The 18,019-nt window shown below is 53.9% G+C and overlaps 1 protein-coding gene across 1 annotated transcript in view; it reads left to right on the top strand.

Annotated features, from left to right (window-relative positions):
* Spp2 (secreted phosphoprotein 2) overlaps nt 1–12,641 on the top strand; it is a 186,272-nt gene extending 173,631 nt beyond the window's left edge. Inside the window, exon 7 of the mRNA XM_076866406.2 lies at nt 12,478–12,641. Within this exon, the coding sequence (XP_076722521.2) occupies nt 12,478–12,641 (164 nt within the window). The remainder of the gene's footprint in view (nt 1–12,477) is intronic.
* The last annotated feature ends 5,378 nt before the right edge of the window (nt 12,642–18,019 follow it).

Here is an 18,019-nt window from a genome sequence, read left to right as displayed (position 1 = left end):
TGGGTGACTGGGGAAGGCAGCAGGGAGGCACCTTGTCCTCCAACTGGGGCATTTCAGAAAAGAAACTGGATCCTCAGCTCATGCCCCCTTTTTCCTTTAGGGGACCAGATGATGGCTATAGAGTGACACCTCCGCCCCCCCCCCCCCCGCAGCTTTCCATGCTAAGTCCAGGCAATGTCCACCTCCAGAAAAGTCCGTCCCAGCAGGCCATCTGGCTGTCAGTCCAAGGAGCTCTGCTGGGACCCGGAGAGGGGTGCTGAATCCCTAATTCACTCACAGCCCCATCTGGCTCTCCCGGAGGCTGCATCCTCCCCCTTCATCTTTATAAAGAATCAAAGGGATCTTTGGCCCAATTTCCCCGTCTCTGCTCTTATTTCTGGAATCGCTCTTCTGTGGGCCGAGGAAAGAGCTGCTCGTCGGCCCTTTTGAGTCTTCAGCCAAACCTGCAGGCGATGTCCAACTGCCTCGGCAGCCAAACAAATGCCAAAAAAGGTCTGTGCCCACCCACCAGCAGTTGAGGTACAGCAGGAGAACTGGGCACAGTCACACCTGCGGAGGTGAAGCTGCGGCTGCCGGTCCACCAGGCAGGACCTTGGGACTGTGGCTCCTTCCACCTCCAGATGGCTCTCCCGGGACTCCATCCCAGGGACCAGGATTCACTCACTGGCTCTTTCTAAGAGCGTCATTTGTTAGTCAGCTTCGCGTCACTGTGACCACAGTAGCTGACGAGAACAACTTAGAGGACAAAAAGGTCAATTTGGCTCTTGATTTCAGGGGGTCAGTCCGTGGTCTCCTGTGTCCTTTGCTGCGGGCCTGAGGTGAGGGGGAACCTCGTGGTGGGAGGGTGTGGTGTGGAGGAACGCCGCTGGCTCGCAGCAGCTGAGAGAGAGGGTCAGCGAGGGAGGAGGCAGTGCCCAGGCCAGGTGGACCTCCGTGGGCACACCTCCAGGGACTTGCTTTCTCTAACCAGGCTCCGCCTCCCAATCATCCATTCAAATCATTAATTCATCAAACGGATGCATCCACCCATGAGGTCAGAGACCTCGAGAGCCAGCCATCTCCTCAAAGCTGCACTGCGGGACGTTTCTGCTCTGCGGACCCAGCAGACCCTGGAGAGACCTTCCAGATCCAGACCATCACGCATGCGACAGTGAGCTCGAAAATCCTCCAAATGTCCAGCAAAGGCCATAACTGTGACAGGCCAGCCACAGGAAGGACTGTGTACGGCCACTCAGGTGTGGCTCAGTGGTGGAGCACTTGCCTGGCCTGCACAGTGCCCTGGGTCCCCTCCCCAGCACCACACACACACACACACACACACACACACACACACGCACACGCACACTCACACGGAGTGTTCATAAAGCATTTCATAACACTCCTGTAATGACGCATTAAGCCTCAAAAGTGAATAGAGAACTGTGGGCAAAGTGACACCCAAGCTAGGCCTGAGCTTGGGAAGCAGGCGCACCCCAGCGCTGATGGGATTTTGTCTGGGAGGGTGGCTTGAGAATAATTTCTGGCTTTGCCCCTGTGTTTCGCTACCTCCTCCACATTCCCCGCAAGGCCAGGGCTGCTGGAATAAAGAGAAGCCCCAAAGCCGCGCGTCTGAAGTTAATCCCTGTGAAATCCGCTTCTGGAAGCGCAGAGGACTGAACCGTGGGCCCAGGCTGGCTGCTCGGACCTGTGGGGAAGTAGCCATTGGACATCAAAGGATTCCTTGTCCGAAAAAGAGGGCCCTGGCCAGGACAGCGCAGAGCCGCTCCTGAGGCGCCCCGTGGAGGCCGGCCTCCGCCCCTTCCCTCAGAGCACCGCCTGCCACAGTCAGGACCACCTGCTGGAAGCTCCCGCTCCCCCTGCCTACCCCGGACAGCTCGAGCCCATGGCCTGGGTCCTGTGCTGCCCATACCTGCCTGCTCCCTCCCTGGGGCCCACCCAGAGCCTGGGGTGCTCCCACCTCTGGCCACAGGGCCTGAGAACGACCTTCCCTGGATGGCCAGAAGAGGGCACTGTGGTGCAGGACGGCTGGGCGGGCCAGGACTGAGGTTCCGGTCCCCTCTGTCCTTGATTCCCTTGGGAAGTGCGCGGGCCTGGGTGTTGCAAAGGCCTGCTGGACTCTGTCCCGACTCAGCTGGCCATGCTCCGTGTGGCCTGCAGCCTGTGAGGAGGTCACTGGTTCCCTAGGCCTGTGCTGATGGCTCAGTGAGCCTTGACCGCCAGACATGGAGGCTATAGGGCCTCCTTTCTCATGACAAGACACCCAGAAACCCTCAACCCAGCACAGGTCCTGTCTTGCCCCTCCGTGCCTCTTCACACCCAGACCCGGTTTCCTCTAGGGCAGGGTCAGGCTGTTACCGCTGTTGACCGGTGACGAGTCCTTGCTTCCCCAGTGTTGAAGAATAACACCAGAGAAGCACGCGGAGGCAAGGTCAGAGTAGAAATTGGAAGTTTATTAAAGGACAGCAGAAAAGACTTCTCCCAGAGGAAGAAGGGGACCCAAGAGATGGAATCCGTCGAAGAGTGGCTGTCTCCCCTTTTATTGTTGTGGTGATGGAATGTAGGTGGGAAGGGTTGGGACACAGGTGGGCCCAACAAGTCATCTGGGCAGGAAGGACTTCATTATTACTTCTTTGGGATGGGCTATCTCCATATCTGTTGGGGGCTGTTTCCTGGGTTCCATTAACATTCTTTGGGGTGGACTTTGGCCTAGGGCTTTTCCGGGACTTCATTAACATTCCATGAGTTGTCCTGCGTTTCCCGGAATCATCAGCATGGCCTCCATTTTAGATTTCACTCGATATGATATTAGACCTGATTTACCTAACTACACTGACTACCTAATTTTAAATCTGGCTTCAAGGCCTTACCTACCTTTTCAAATGCCAGTTTCTACATTCCATGTCCAAAGGTGGACCTAACATCGGTGGCCTTGCTCCAGATACCGCTCCTGCCTTCATTCCACTACATACTGGGAGCTAAGAGATGGGGCATGCTGTCTGAGGGACCTCTTGGGTCTCCTGACTCTGCCTCGGTGCTGGCTGTACAGTGGTGCAATGTGCACACTGCACATTCCTGGAGGCAGGGTCTAGGGAGCAAGCAGGCCACAGCAGCCACAAACACACCTTGCCGCATGTGGCATGAGTGTTTTCATGGGTTCCCATCCCGGCCTGGTGCTTCTCCCTGATGGGGGAAGGGGGTCCTCAGCTTCTCCCTGAACCTCAGTTCTCTCCGCTTCTAAGCTCGGTGCTCTGGACGTGCTGAGCTGCGCTCTCCACTTGGTTTTAGAGTCTCTCAAGCCTCTTCTGACTCCCCTACAGAGGGTTCTGCAGGGTGTCCTGAGTTCCCAGACTCCCGCCTGGGCTCACCCTCATGACGTGGGACCCCAGCTCTGGCCTTCTCCCGTGTGTCCTCAGCTCTGCCCAGTGTCCCCTCCCACCTTCCCAGGAAGCTCTCTCTAGAAAAGCTTGATGACTGGCTTCGACTTCCTGCTAGCAGCTGCTTCCTGCTGCACCTGCTGCAGGTGGGCATTGCCCACGCGCAGGCAGAGAGGAGCGGGAGGGCGTGGAGTGGTGGGGAGGCTCGAGAGTCCCCCGACAAGCCAAGCGCTCACGGAGGATGGTGGGTGTTACGGCAGGAGTCTGCCTGGGACCTTGTGGTGGCCACATTTGTTCTCGCTAAGTCACGACAGGTTGGGTGGGTCAGGAGGTAAAGGCGTGAGCACAGGAGGTCCACCCCAATCCGGCCGTGGTGCCGTCCTGCAGAGAGCACACCCAGACGCCTTGGCGGGAGGCGGAGCTGGAAGCCGGGCACTCCCACAACCCAGGATGCTGGCAGGACCCCAACTCCACTGAACCCCTGGGCTCCTAGGCGCTGGTGGCTGCTCCACGGGGCCCTGAGTGCAGCTGAGCTCCCAGGTGTCCAGGTGCCTCTCGCACACAGCCGGAGGGAGGGCCACCAGCCAGCAGGCAGGCACAGGCAGGTCAGGGGGTCATGTGGGCCGTTCTGAGGTTTATCACTGCGCAAGAGGATGATGTGATCAGCTGTTCCTTAGAGAAATCGCTCTGGCTGTCCATGGAGAATGTACTGGAAAAGAGCCAAAGGGACTCAGGGAGGCCAGCTGAGAGGTTCTAAAGAAGGACGTGGCTGCACAGAGATAGGAGACACACCATCAAGGCCCAGGAAACCAGACTCATGCAGCTAATGTGCGGGCACCTCTGGGGCTCAGCTGCTGAGTGTCTAACCACCTGCAGCAGGCTTGGGTGGAGTCTGGGGATGAAGGAAGGCTGGGGCCAAGGAGACCACAGGTGCATGCCCCAGGATCCTTGAGACGGGGACACCCTGCAGAATCAATGACAGGAGGGTGAGGGAGAAGAGGACACAAGTGAAACTCCTCTGCCCATTAATTCCCCTCCCTTCCCTGATGGTCCGACCCAGGCCACAAGGGCCCCTGCAGCTGTCCATACTGTCCACACAGCCAGGAGTACCTACAGCTGTGCACAGCAACCACGGGACCACGCCCAGTCCTCAGGAGTTTTCCCGTGGTCTGGACAGAGCCGTGGACAGGTGAGGACACAGAGCCCTCCGAATGGGCCATTGCTCAATCCTCTGAGTGATGGCAAACCCACAGAGAGGACGTGAGGGTGCTCAGAGGACCACAGAATAACCCCAGCGACAGTCTTGTGACCTGGAGCCTTGAGCTAGGGGTGCTTTTACTTTGAAATGAACTGAGGAACCTGAAGCTGCAGCCCAGCAGCAGGGGACCATGACCATCCCCTGTCCTGGCTCCTCTGTGAGGGGCACAGACAGGATGTGGGTCTCTGGAAATTCAAGATTCCCTTTGCACACTGTGCTACACGATGCTAAGTAAGGAATGTAAATATTGCAGGCTTTCTCTTACAACCTTTTATTCTGAGATAATTGTAGCTTCATCTATGATTTTAGCTTGGTGAGGTGGCCACTCCTGTGATCCCAGAGGCTCGGGAGGCTGAGGATGGAGGATCGCGAGTTCAAAGCCAGCCTCAGCAATCTAGTGAGGCGGTAAACAACTCAGTGAGACCCTGTCTCTAAATAAAACACAAAATAGGGCTGGGGATGTGGCTCTGTGGTCAAGTGCCCTGAATTCAATCCTTGGCACCCCCTCCAAAAAAAATAATTGTGGTGGTAAGAAATAGCAGAGTTCCATGCTCCTTCCCCAGCTCCCCCAACAGCAGCATCGTGCAGAGATGTGGTCTCGCATCCACCGGGGAAGCTGGCACGGATTCCAAGGCTCAGTTTTTGCAGAACTCTTAAAGAATATATTAACCTGTTTGAAACATAAAATTGTAACATTTTATATTTAGAAAAAAGCAAAAAGCTAAAACTAAGTTATAAGAACAAGAGAGAAAATACCTTGGTGTGATCCTGGCAAGAAGTTCACATCCACATAATGAGGATCATCACATTTATAAGAAAAATCATTAAGTGGTTCTTAAAAATACTTTGATGGTCTGTAGAATCCTAGACAAAACCACTGACGTGCAGCAACACCTGGAGACGCCTAGGAGGCAACGTTGGGTGGATCCGCTAACCAGGCCATGTTGTCTGGAGGGATTATTGTTGGACTGTGGCCTTTCTAAGTCTTCTGCCGCCGTCACCTCCTATGTCTGGGAACACAGCGCCTTCCAGTGTCCCAGTCTAGATTCTTGTCTTCCCACCATTCATCCTTTCAACAGTTGGTCTTCCTGCCTATTTTGGTGCCAGTGTCTTGGTTACTGTAGTATGATTTAAGGTCTGGTATATTTTAAATTCTTTCTCAATCTTGTTTATTTGGGTAAAAGTTTGTTTCTTGGTTGTGATTTTCCTTTCATTCATTCGCTTGTTTTTCGTTGATGTAAACTTTTCTGAGCCCCCGAGTCTCCCCTCCTTATCTCCTTTCAATGCCTCCCACTGGTTTTAAGCTGAAGCAGTTCTCATCCTCACTCCATCCAGAGATCAAGGGGTTCTTCCCTTATTTTTTGAACTAACTGAGCTCTGATCGATGTGCAGTTCACTTGGTGTGTGGTAAAGTTAGAGGTGGCCATCTCCTGACGTCCTGTCAATCGGGAGTCGTCTTGGAGAAATCTCTCCTTCCCCTTGAGTGGGTGGTCTCTCTCGGAATCACTCAGTGACTGCACGCTTCCCTGTTCCTGGCTCTTCTGCTTCTGCAGGTGCCCCTGACATCCAGGACCACTTGTCTGGATCTCCCACAAGCTCTAAAACCTGGTGGAGCAAGTGCCCCTTCATTCCTCCTCGTTTGTAATGTTTTCTATGGTATTCCCACCTGCTCACTCTTCCAGAATCGTTTAGGAAAGTGACTCACTTTAGTTAGTTATTTGTGTGTGTGTGTATGTGTGTGTGTGTGTGTGTGTGTGGTGCTGGGGATTGGGACCCAGGCCTGGGCATGCAAGCCAAGCACTCTACCAACTGAGCTAGATCCCAGCCCAAGTGACTCACTTTAAACACAGGACTTTCCCTTCTAATATGTGCAGCTATATAGAAATATCTATTGGCTTCACTGTTAGTTGCATTAGCTATTGGCCCCTCATATCCGTTGTGAAGGATATTCTTGGCTATTTTGTCTTGTGGGTGATATTATTAATGGGGTTTTGGGTGTGATTTCCAACTGGTGAAGTGCTTCTTCGCAGAAACCAGAGCTGGAACTTCCTGCCCAATGCGAGGCTCCTCTAGTGGGCACTGTTCACCTGGGCACCACCCCTGCCCCAGCCAGGACCCCGGCTCTCTACTCCCCTGCCCACCCCCTCTCCTTCCACAGGGGCCAGACTGGCCTCAGATCCCCAGACCCTCCCTGCCCCCAACCCCTCCCGGCCCCGCCTGCAGACATTTCCTCCAGTGACTCCTGGGCCCTTCTCCGTGGGCCAGACGGCTGCTCCACGTTGACCCACGTCAGGGAGCTCAGCTCTTTGGCTCATGAGCCCTGCTTCACCAGGTTCCTGATGTCACCAGCCCCTGGCCCCCAAGACAAGAAACTATGTCCATTTCTAAAGAGGGTCCCCTGCTGGAGTTGGCTGTCCTTGTATCCAGACCCACACACTGGCCCCGGCATGTCCCCGATGAGTTGCTCAACAAAACCCAAACTTCCAAGTTTAATTATCAAACTGTTCCTCTCAGCGTTCCCCAGGGAGGTGCTGCTGCCCCCTCTTCTCCCACACCACGCCCTGCAGCCTGGCTCGAGGGCGCATGGGAGGCCCAGCAGAGGGCCCACTGGAGCCTCCATCCCCGGGAGTCGCAGGCGGGCACGGGAGGGGTTGGGGGAAGCTGTAGGCATGGAAAGAGAAGCTGTGGCAGGAGGGGTCCTCCCAGGCCGGGTGGGTGAGGACCAAGCCCCGGTGGTGAGACCTTCCTGCCTAGTGGGGCCACCCTGAGCAGAAGCAACCCGGCTACCAAAGGACAGGCCGAGGCCAGAGCAGGACATCTGTCTCCCGGGAGGCCCTGGCATCCCTGCCCAGACAGACAGAAAAGCCGATAAGAAAGGGTCAAAACACACGGCATTTTTATCTATGGTTTGACTAAGTAAGTTCTCTTAATCTCCCGCATAACACCAAGGCTGGGGCAAATCACAGTCAGCGTCCATGCCCAGACAGGCCTGGGGGACGGAGGCTGCTGACTTTCTCCTCTTTGGGGGACGGAGTGTTCTGACACCTCTGCGCGCCCAAGCCTTCGAGAAGGCACCAGAATTCCAGGACCCAGTGCACCCTGACATTTATCCATGGACCAACCCCCCACCGAGATCTACAGACCCCAGTTTCCTGATTTGAATTTTACATCTGGGGAAATATACCCAAGAGATTCTATTGAGGGACAATAAAATACAGGGTAGACAGTGGGTTTAGTTTGATCCTTTTTTCCTTTTAATATGATGTGTGTAAATTAAAGTTCACCATGAGGGCAGAGAGATGGAGGCCTTAAATAGTTTCTTTCCCCCTTTTTATATTTTTCTAAACTCTTGGAAATATTTTAAATAGTAATTATATTAATTTTTTAAAAGCTTTATTTTATTTATTTTTATGTGGTGCTAAGAATCGAACCCAGTGCCTCTAACGTGTAAGGCAAGCGAACTGCCACTGAGCCCCAGCCCCAGCCCTAATTTTTAAGCAATTATTTCTAAGCAAGTAAACTTTTTTTTAACAAAGTAAAAGTGTGTTTCCAACAAACCAAAATCCAGACCTAACTTATGTCTTTGATGACTTTAAGTAGTGGACTGAAGCAGCCTCCATCTCCCCATTCTCAGTCACTGGTCCCCTGAATGACCATCAACATCTATTCACAGAGATTTCCGGTCCTCCCTCCCCTCACATCTGCTCTGCTCCTGCCTCCTCCCCTGGCCCCTGCTTGACCTCCTGCTTCCCAAAGGAGGTGTCCCAGGACATTTGCACATCAGGCAGCCTCTGCTCCACTGAGTGGGCCTTGCCCTGGGCACTCTGCAGTGCTGTCCTGTTACCAATACCCTTGATGTCAGGGAGCAGGCTGCTGAAGATTCTTGTTTATTCATTTATTAACTCTGTCATTCACTCAGCAGATGTTAACAGCAGCCAATGTGTGAGGCATTCTGCAGAAACAAAGAAATTAGCTGCAAAGTCAAATTTTAAAAAGTCCAAAAAACCAGGAGGTAAGAGAGCATGCTCCTGTCAGTCGCTGGGCTAAGATCCTACGAGAAAGAGCACTTCTCACCGGAAGCAGTGTATGAACATAACACCAAACTGGCGTTTCAAATAAAATTATAAACCTCAATGCTGATTAAAAGACAAGCATTTGGGGGGGCTGGGGTTGTGGCTCAGTGGTACAGCACTCGCCTAGCATGCATGCGGAGGCACTGGTTTCCATCCTCAGCACCATATAAATGTAAATAAAGATATTATGTTCACCTAAAACTTAAGAATAAATAAATAAATGTTTATATATAAATATATACATATATATTTATGAATATGTATTATATTTATATATATTTAAAGATGAGCATTTGGGCCATTCATATCCAATGTAGGAGACCGGGAATCGATACCAGGTGCGGCAGTTTAATTGATAGAATAGTTTGTGTTTGTTCCCTCTGAATTTTTTCGCCTTTCTCCTGTGAAGAAGGTAGCCAGCGTGTAGTAGTTTCCTGTTGCTGTGTGACAGGTCACCACCAATTAGGTGGCTTAAGACAGAGCTCACAGTGTTGGCATCACAAGCCAGGCTGAGCTGGGCTCTCTACCCTGGGTCTTGGAAGACAGGATCAGGTATCTGCGGGCTGCGTTGCTGTGGTGGTCCTGGGGAAGAGCTCCGCTCCTTCAGGACTTGGCAGAGTTCAGTTCCTTGTGGCTGCAGGCCACTGTGAGCGGGGGGCCTCTTGGCTCCTAGAGTCCACCCAGCTCCTTGTCACTCAGCTGCCTCCATCTCTGAAGCCAGTATCTGTTTTCCCTCTGGTTTGGATCTGTCTCCAGAGAGATCCCAATCCCTGGCAAGGGCTCAATTGATTGTGTCAGGCCCAGTCGTTGAAAATAAATAAAATAATTTAAGTAAATAAATGAGCCAGGTGAGTGGTGCACACCTGTAATCCAAGGGGCTCAGGAGGCCGAGGTGGGAGGATCGTGAGTTCAAAGCCAGCCTCAGCAAAAATGAGGTGCCAAGCAACTCAGTGAGACCCTGTCTCTAAATAAAATACAAAATAGGGCTGGGGATGTGGCTCAGTGGTCCAGTGCCCCTGAGTTCAACTGTGTACCCTAAATAAATAAAGGGAATAAATGAGCGATGATAAAACAAACCTTGGAGCTTGGGGATGGCACTTGCATGGCATCTGTGCAATAGATAACTGCACACTGACCTTCTCATAGTTACACAAAGGTAGCCCTGCCCTAGACCTCCTGCCCAAGGCACGAAGCTGGGAGTGGTGTCAGAAAAGGATTTTTAGTAACATGAAAAAAAGGAGTGGCTGCCATTTCTTTATCCCTTGGCCTGACTAGAATGTTCTCCCATGTGCCCGTCTCAGCCCTCCCTCCCCCACGCGCGCGGGCACACACACACACACACACACACACACACACACACCCCTTTACTCTGACAGAGGAGCAAGGACTGGCCACTTGCAGTCAGTCTGGACGCTCCCTGTGGCTGTCCCCAGCCTGCAGCCTGCAGCAGGCCCAAGCGCAGCACTTTCTAGCTCCTTTGCTGGGGATGCTCTGCCCTTACCTGAGGGGACGCGGGGAGGTCTGAGCCCAGTGTCTCACCTCAGAAAGGCAGGCCGGGCTGCGAAGGCAGCAGCCTCCTCTCACTTCCGCAGGAGAGAAGGGACCCAGCTGCCCATTCGGCAGCCCTGCTGTCACGTGCTGGCTGCCGGCAACATCGTAGCAAAGTAAATGGAGACATTTTTATTTTGGCATTGGGCTCCCTGACCTGAGAAGACTCTGCTCTAGTGTCCAGTTGTGACTTCAGTCCTCTGCTCAGTCAGCCTGGTCATAGTTCTCTACTTGCTTCTGCCCCCCTCTCCACGCCCAGGCCCCGTGAGCCTGCCTATGCACACGCTCACACACGCACCTCCTTCCAGACACACAGCACGTGTGCAGACACACACACACACACGCAGACTCACACACACACACATTCTCTCCAACACAAAGACCCTCTTGCTCACAAATTCATGCATGTGTGTCAATGCACACGCAGACACATGACCTCTCGGCACACCCCCAGCCCACAGTGTCCACCAGCCACATGTGCGGGGTTTATTCCCAGGTGTGTGCTGAGCCTCCCTGTTTCCATCAAAGTCAGGTGATTAGAATCCTGAAGAACTGGGAGCCCAACAGCCACACAGCCCAGGCCACTGAGCCTGTCTTGTCTTTTCTTGCTCTCATTTCCCCCCCATGCCCCTATTCTTCCAAACCAAGGTCCGTGACTGTGTTCGGTGCTGGAAGTCACAGGATCCCTTCCTGGGCTGCGCAGGCTCCCATCCATGCACACAGGGCCCTGCAGCTGAAGGCCAGATCCCCTCCTGAGGCTCAGATCCAGGGTTTCACACCCAGCCACCTCCTGTGGTGGCTCTCCTGCACCTCCCCACCCCCCCGTGTTTGGAGGTGGTCCAGGGCTCCTGCAGCAGCAGACACACAGCACCTACGGGGTTGCAGCTCTATCCTCCTCACTGCTGGGAAAGCCCACGGAGGACAGAAGTAGTCTCTGTGCTTGGCTGGGTTCCACTCCCTTGGGAAGGGGTGTTGAAGCCATTCTGGGTGGCTTTTCGGGAAGCTTTCCTCTATAAACACAGAGTGACCTTGTCTTTGGATCAGTCCTGGCTCAGGTTCGCATAGAGGGTAAATTGCGAGTTCCTGTGAAATCATTTTTGTAGGGTCAGAGCCCCCCAGGAGATGGTCTCTCTACTGGAGCTGATTTCCAGGGACAGGTACAGTCCCACTTATTTAGCAGAGGTGGTATCCGACCCTGAGGAGAAAGGTGCACCCCCCAGGGACCCCACTTTCCTTCCAGGACTCACAAAGCCTGTGTGTGACTGACTTCCACCCATTGCCAAGAGACTCCGCTACGAAGCCACACATACGGCGCCTCCAGCACCCTGTTCCCTGGTTTCACGGGTTCTGGACCCTGCTCGGGGAGACAGCTGGCCTAGCTCAGGGCTTCCTCTTTCCCTTGTCCACCCGCTCTCTGGACTGGTGTGTGCCAGGTCCGGGCCTCCTCCTGCTCCGTCACGCAGACTCCCAGGGGCTGCTGGGGGAGAACGGCACCCAGGACCTCCAAGCCCTCCATCATCCAAACATCACCAGTCCTCATGGTCCCCGCCTCACCCTCCTCAGGGGCATGGCTGCCTGTAGCTGGGGAAGAAACCACTAAGTACTTCTTCAAATACTTTAAACTCTCTAGTTTGAGAGTAATGGCTTCCCATTTTTCAAATCCCAGCCTAGTTAGAGGCATCTCCAGGTGTCTATGTTAAGACAGCTCCCAGGGCCAGGGCCAGGGCCAGGGCCAGGCAGGTGAGGGCCCGGGAGACCCGAGGAGATGGAATCGGCATCTTGTGATCAGGACACTGAGCTGTGGTGCTGCAAAATGCTCCCATTGAGGAAGCCAAGCCAAAAGCCCCCGAGTCTCTTTGCCCTGTCTCCTAGAGCTGCAGGGACTCCACATGAGCCAGCTCAGGAGGGAGTCTGATTCAGTGAAAAAGCAACCCCTGGCACCAGATGGCTCTGGGGGTTCGGGGAACCTGCGTCCCTTTGGTCTCTTTTATCCTCCTTCAGGTTCCCCTCTCCCGTCTCCTCATGTTGGAGATCCGCTTCTGCTGCTCCCTCTGACTGTGGCCTGCGTCCCTGGAGGAGGCTGGTCAGGATAGTGCCCATGGGCCACGCCTGCTGTGAATGAGGTAAGGGGTGTCCTCCTCAGGCCCCTGCCCCAGGGTCCCAGGCTGTCCTCCCGCCAGGGATGGAGTCTGGGAAGCTTCCCTGGAGCCTCTTGTTCCTTCAGCAAACATCTCCTGGGACCACGGGTCGTCCATGATGGCGCTGAGCCTTCCGAGGGCGCTGCTGGGACATGAAGATGAGCCCTGGACCCTGAGCAGAGAAGGGACGCTGAAGGTTGTACACCTGAGGACAACTGCTGCCTTCAAGGTGGCAGGGATGGCGAGCTAACCCAGCTTGTGGTGCTGACTCCCCAAAACAGTGACCCTGTGGTTCTCCAGGACAGAGGGAAGGGCGCCTGCCTCTGCTGACCGACCTTCCCACCCTGCTCCCTCCACCTTGAGCACAGGGAGAGCGCCTCCCTTCCCCAACGTGGCACACGGATAAGGCAGGGTCCCTCGGCATCAAGCATCACCTGCACTAAGCCACTTCATTGTGGAGCTGGACACACTGGGTGCCAGGAATAATGCAGTAGGGGGCCCGGGAGAAGCGAGACCTGGGACAGAACTGGAGAGAGCTGAGCGACGCTGGGCCTGCTGTAGACTCCAAGGCCTTCCACCCTGATTGTCCTGACCCACCGCACAGAGGGACAAGTCACCCAGTCTGTCCATATCCCTCCACAGTTTCCAACCTCTGTCCGCCAAATTAAAAATTGTAACAACAGCCATCAAACCCTTCCAATTTGTTTTAACAAATTCACTCTCTGACTTCTGACTCTGGCTATGGTACTGGTAGAGAGGGGAATGGTGTCCTCGTGTAGTTAAGGAGAATCTCACTCCAATGGCCCCACGTACCCCAAAGCAATCACCAGTAGGCCCATGATGGCTTAGAGACTTCTAGGTCAGTAGCTGACAGATTTGAACGTGCATCAGAATTCCCTGAAGGATTTGTGAAAGCCCAGATTGAAGGGCCCATCCTAAGTTGCTGATGTAGGAGGTACGGGGTGCAGCCAGGTAAGGCTGACGTTGATGCCCTGGTAGTCACACTTTGAGAACCACTGCAGAGTATTTCCAAGGTGACCTGCCTTTTACAACCTGGCCAGGTAGTCAGGTCAGTCGTATGGGGTGAAAGGCAGAGGGACCACAACCACGTATCACCATCACGGTCACGTGGCTCGTCCCGCTACCACCTCCCTGCCACACCCGGTAGCTCTTGGAAGAGGCTCCAGCCCAGGCACAGGAATCCTGAACCAGAAGTTAGGGGGCCTGGTCTTAGCCTGGGCTCTGCTCCTTGCTTGTGAGTTGATTTTAAGAAAGTGATACATTCTTTGCTACTTTTTGATCTTCTCAGTTTAAACTTCCCTTTTTCAGGTGAGGCTTTTAAAAGAATAAAGTGAAATTAAGTATATGAAAGCAGTTTTCAAATACAAGCTTTCCCCCTGTTCTGTTTCTGTCCAGCTCCTGCCTCATAGGACAAGACAGTCCTCTGGGCTTGACTCAACATCTGAGTTCAGGAGCCCGAACCTGACAGTTCCATCCGCGGAGGGCGAACAGGAAGACCTCATGGGGCTGAGAGGGAGCTTTGCTGGTGGACAGGACCCTCGTTCTCAGCCCTCTGCATGACGGGAACTGCAGAGCAGGGCCGGCTGTTGCAGTGGTATTTCCTGGGACTCTGCAGGCCCCACCTGAGGATGGGCCCAGGACAGGAGGCTCCTCCAGGCTACTGCAGGGCCCCCCACCCAAGTCAAGGCCGGAGCACCCCTGGGCTGGATGCCGATGTTGACTGGACTGGCACCAGGAAGCAGCCGGTGCCCAAGGCTGGTCAGCACCACTTGAAGGACCCTCGAGTCCCTTGTCACTGGGGAATGAACCGGAGGTGAGCTGAGCCTGACCTGGCCGAGGGCGGCTGCTGGTGTGGGAGGTCAGGCCAAAGAGCTCATCTCCTGCCGCGTGACTGACTCGGGAGCCTCTCCCCTGAAGTCTGCGAGCCCGTTTCCCTCCTTCACTGGGACCTTCAGTGTGGGTGAGCGTGAGACTCACCTTGCCCCAGACGTAGGTGGCAGTGACAGGTACAGCCATTTCAGAGCCCCGTCTCAGGGGCCTCCCTGTTTCTGTTTACCCTTTTCCTTTTCTGACATCTTGCTGAGGAGACGCACAGAGTAGCTCACTGTGAGTTCTGAGGAGTAGAGCTGCCCCTCCTAAATCCCTGCAGCCAAGCCCAGATGGGAACAGTGCCCCTAGATGACCCTAGAAGCATGACTGAGCCCAGCTGAGACAAGTTCAGGACAAGCAGCAGCCAGTCCCCAGCGGGTCCACTTAACAGTAAGAGCCTGGTGTCTTAAGCTACTGAGTTTGGGGTGCTGAGTTACATAGCAATTGCTAACAGATGCAGGCATGTGCTGTGAAAAGTGTGAGAATACTCTTAGTCAGCTCTCCATTGCTGTGACAAAACACTCGAGAAAAAATGAGTTAAAGGAGAATAGGTTTATTTTGGCTCCTGGTTTCAGAGGGTTCGGTCCATGGTTGGCTGTCTCCCTTGCTCTGCGCCTGTGGTGAGGCACAGCATCATGGTGGAAGGGCGTGGAAGAGCAAAGCTAATCAGCTCACGGTGGCCAGAAGCAGAGAGAAACAGAGAATCAGGGACAGGGGTCAAAATGTAACCCTCAAAGTCACGCCCCAGTGACCCACCTCTTACAGCCGGCCCCACCTCCTAAAGTCCACCACCTTCAATAGCACCATTGGCTGGGGACCAGCCTTCAGCACATGAGCCTTTGGGGGACATTCCAGACTGAAATCCTAAAGAATACCAAGACAGATGGACACGAAGCATCCACCTGCAAGGGACTTACAATCTAGCAGAAAAAGCCACAGTTTTAATAAGCACTAAACAATGCGAGAGGGAGCCTCGCAGGTACCAAGCAAGTTGCCTGTTTCTGAGGCAGAAAAAACTTTTTTCTAAGAAATAATGTCAACCAATCAGTGTGAATAAGGAGTGACGCGTGCCGTGTGGACCCCGGGCAGATCACCTGGGTAATCTGAGCAACCCGAGGTTCAGCTCACAGGATCCTGGTACCTCCCAGGCCCAGGGCCGCTGCACGCTGCCTCACCTCCAACCTTGCAAACCCAGGCTGGGCCTCCTCCACGGGGACGGTCGGGTCAGTCCACGTCCATTGTCCTCCTGGGCATGGACCTTGCTGATGGGAAGAAGCCCAACTTAGTCAGTGAGCAGCCATCTTCTTGCCCAAATGCCACAGATGGTTGGCGTTTGGTCTTCAGTAGGCCAGTACTGACCACTGGACAGCAGAATGAGTTTCCTCCAGAGAAAACTTTAAGCATGTGACTGATTCTCGGGCGATCCTGTTTATAGAAGCCCTCGAATTACCAGCACTGCTGACTCCTAGTCTACAGGAGTATTTGGAGCAGGACTTGGGCTGGGTGCTCTGGTGTGGGAAGCAGAGAAAGCCAAGATAGTGCAATCCCTACGCAACTCCCCTCTTTCCTCCTGTGAGTTTATTGGAGGACAAAGACTTGCTAGAAGCTCCAAAGCAACCTACGGCAGAAAACAAAATCGAGGCGCTGCCATGCTCAGCCTGCTACTTTGAGAAGGGCTAATGGTGCTCTGCGCGATCCCCCTGTCCCCACCCTTCCCAGACAGCCAAGGCTTCTCACCCATGGGGGCCTGGGCAGACAATCTTGTGGGTAGAGTCACGTGCTTGGTGGTTCAGCAAGAGCTCCGTGTGCTTTTCCGTCCTCACCCACAAGTGTAGGTGCAAGGTCACCTTGGCATGTTTTCTAGATGTGTGAACCGAGGAGACCATAGTGCTTAATTGAAGAGTCCTTCCTTGGAACCATGTAGCTCTCGGAGATACCATCTCAGGGTGTTACCCTCGGTCACAAAAACATAGCCTGACTCAAGAGAATTGCCGATTTCCCTGTTTTAAAAATGAGGAAGCCGCAGCACAGACAATGTGGTCGCTTTGTCTGTGAAAAGATCTGCGCCAACTGCCAAGTGGCCGGGACAGCTGGAGCCCTCAGAGCTCAGGAGGAAGAAGAGGCCACCCGTGGCGCAGCCTGCCAGCGCCTGGTGCCAGAGCCCGGGTGCAAGAGGCACCTCTTGGGACTTTTGGGCTCGTTTCACAAAAGTCATGGGCTTTATGGCATCATGGGAAGAAAGGGGATGTGCTGTCAGTTAAAAATAAAAGAAAATGAGACAGCAGACAAAACGGCTTTGGTACGTGTGCCTTCATCCCCTGGCAATGACAAGAACAAGGCCACGGGAGGACTTTGCAGGAGACTCTAAATTCTACCTCTTGCAGCTGACCCTGGGTAAGGGTATGTTCCACCCCAATGCCAGGCAGCCATCCCGCAGCCAGTACTGCTGACCCTGCCTGTCCCAAAGGGCACTGGGAGGGTGCTAAGGTCTGTAAACAAGTCAGATTGGCACCTGTTATTTTGCCAGAGAAATGTTAGAGTCAGTAAACAAGTCTGGATGGCGCCTGGCCAAATGCCAGAGGGAGTGGTTTGTGAAGTAACAAAAGCGAGCCATTAAGTGTGGAGATTCCTGATTGGTTGACTGCTGTATCTAGTTTATGCTAATTAAGATAAGCTGTGCAAAATGTATAAATACCTCTGTTATCCTACAGTAAACGGCTTCCATTCCTGCTGCATCAACATACACAAGTTATTCGTCACCCCCGGATATTTTGCCCAGCCAGCCGGGCTGCGGCAGGAGGGCAAGCCACAGGGGGAGGTGCAGCCTAGGGAGCCTGGTCGCCTGCGCTTCCCAGGCCTGCCCAGAAGGCTGCAAGGAAGCCTCCCGAACCACCCCCGGGCCTCCTCCCGCTGAGTCCTCGACACTCCTTGACCCCTCAGCTCCAGCACAGCCCCCTGTGGTGTGCAGGGCTGGGGGGGGGCTGTGCCCACCACACCTCTGGGGCTGGTCCTCTGCAGGCCGAGTGGCACACCTTTGTGCTGCTGCTTCATCTTGGAGTGACCAGAAGTATAGCCAGAGCCTTCTTTTCTTATTTTTGTTTTTTAAGAGATTCTATATCCATGGAGACGCAGAGATAGGATATCACAAATAACCAAGAGAGGCAGAGGTTTCAGAACATGCCAGAGCCTCAGACCATGGCGGGGTTCACAGCGTCTGTGAAACAGCACCTTTGGCCTCCGTCTCCTGACTGTCCTTGACGGACACAATGTCCAGCCAAGGCTTCCTGTCACTGGGTGCAGCAGGGTCCAGCCACAGCTCAGGAAGTCCTTACTCACCCACTCTGGCTGTGCTGTGTGACCACTGGTTGGTGTTTGTCATCTTGAACTCAGCCTCTTTGATGGATTCTCCGGTTAACTGTAATAGTTTTCATGTAAAAATCACATCCCAGCCTATCACAGGCAGTAAAGGTGATCTCATCTCCTTGACTCTTGTGTCTTGACGTATTTTACTCCCAGAACTTCTGGAGCCATATTAGCCTGCTGCACCCGGAGAGAGGGAGGCTTGGCTGGACCCTCGGGTTCGGCAGGGACAGTCAGCAGATGGAGGCCTGAAGGTGCCACTTCACGGGACGTGGCAAGAGTCGATTTCTGACTTTGAGAAATGCTTTGAGCTCTTCCTTCCTGAAGTTTGGAGTCGTCTATTCAGTGCACTGTTTCCTCCTCTACTATGAAGTTAAG

Source organism: Callospermophilus lateralis, chromosome 9 (genome assembly GCF_048772815.1).
Source record: "Callospermophilus lateralis isolate mCalLat2 chromosome 9, mCalLat2.hap1, whole genome shotgun sequence".
Taxonomy (NCBI): domain Eukaryota; kingdom Metazoa; phylum Chordata; class Mammalia; order Rodentia; family Sciuridae; genus Callospermophilus; species Callospermophilus lateralis.
This window is presented reverse-complemented; position numbering and strand designations above follow the sequence as displayed.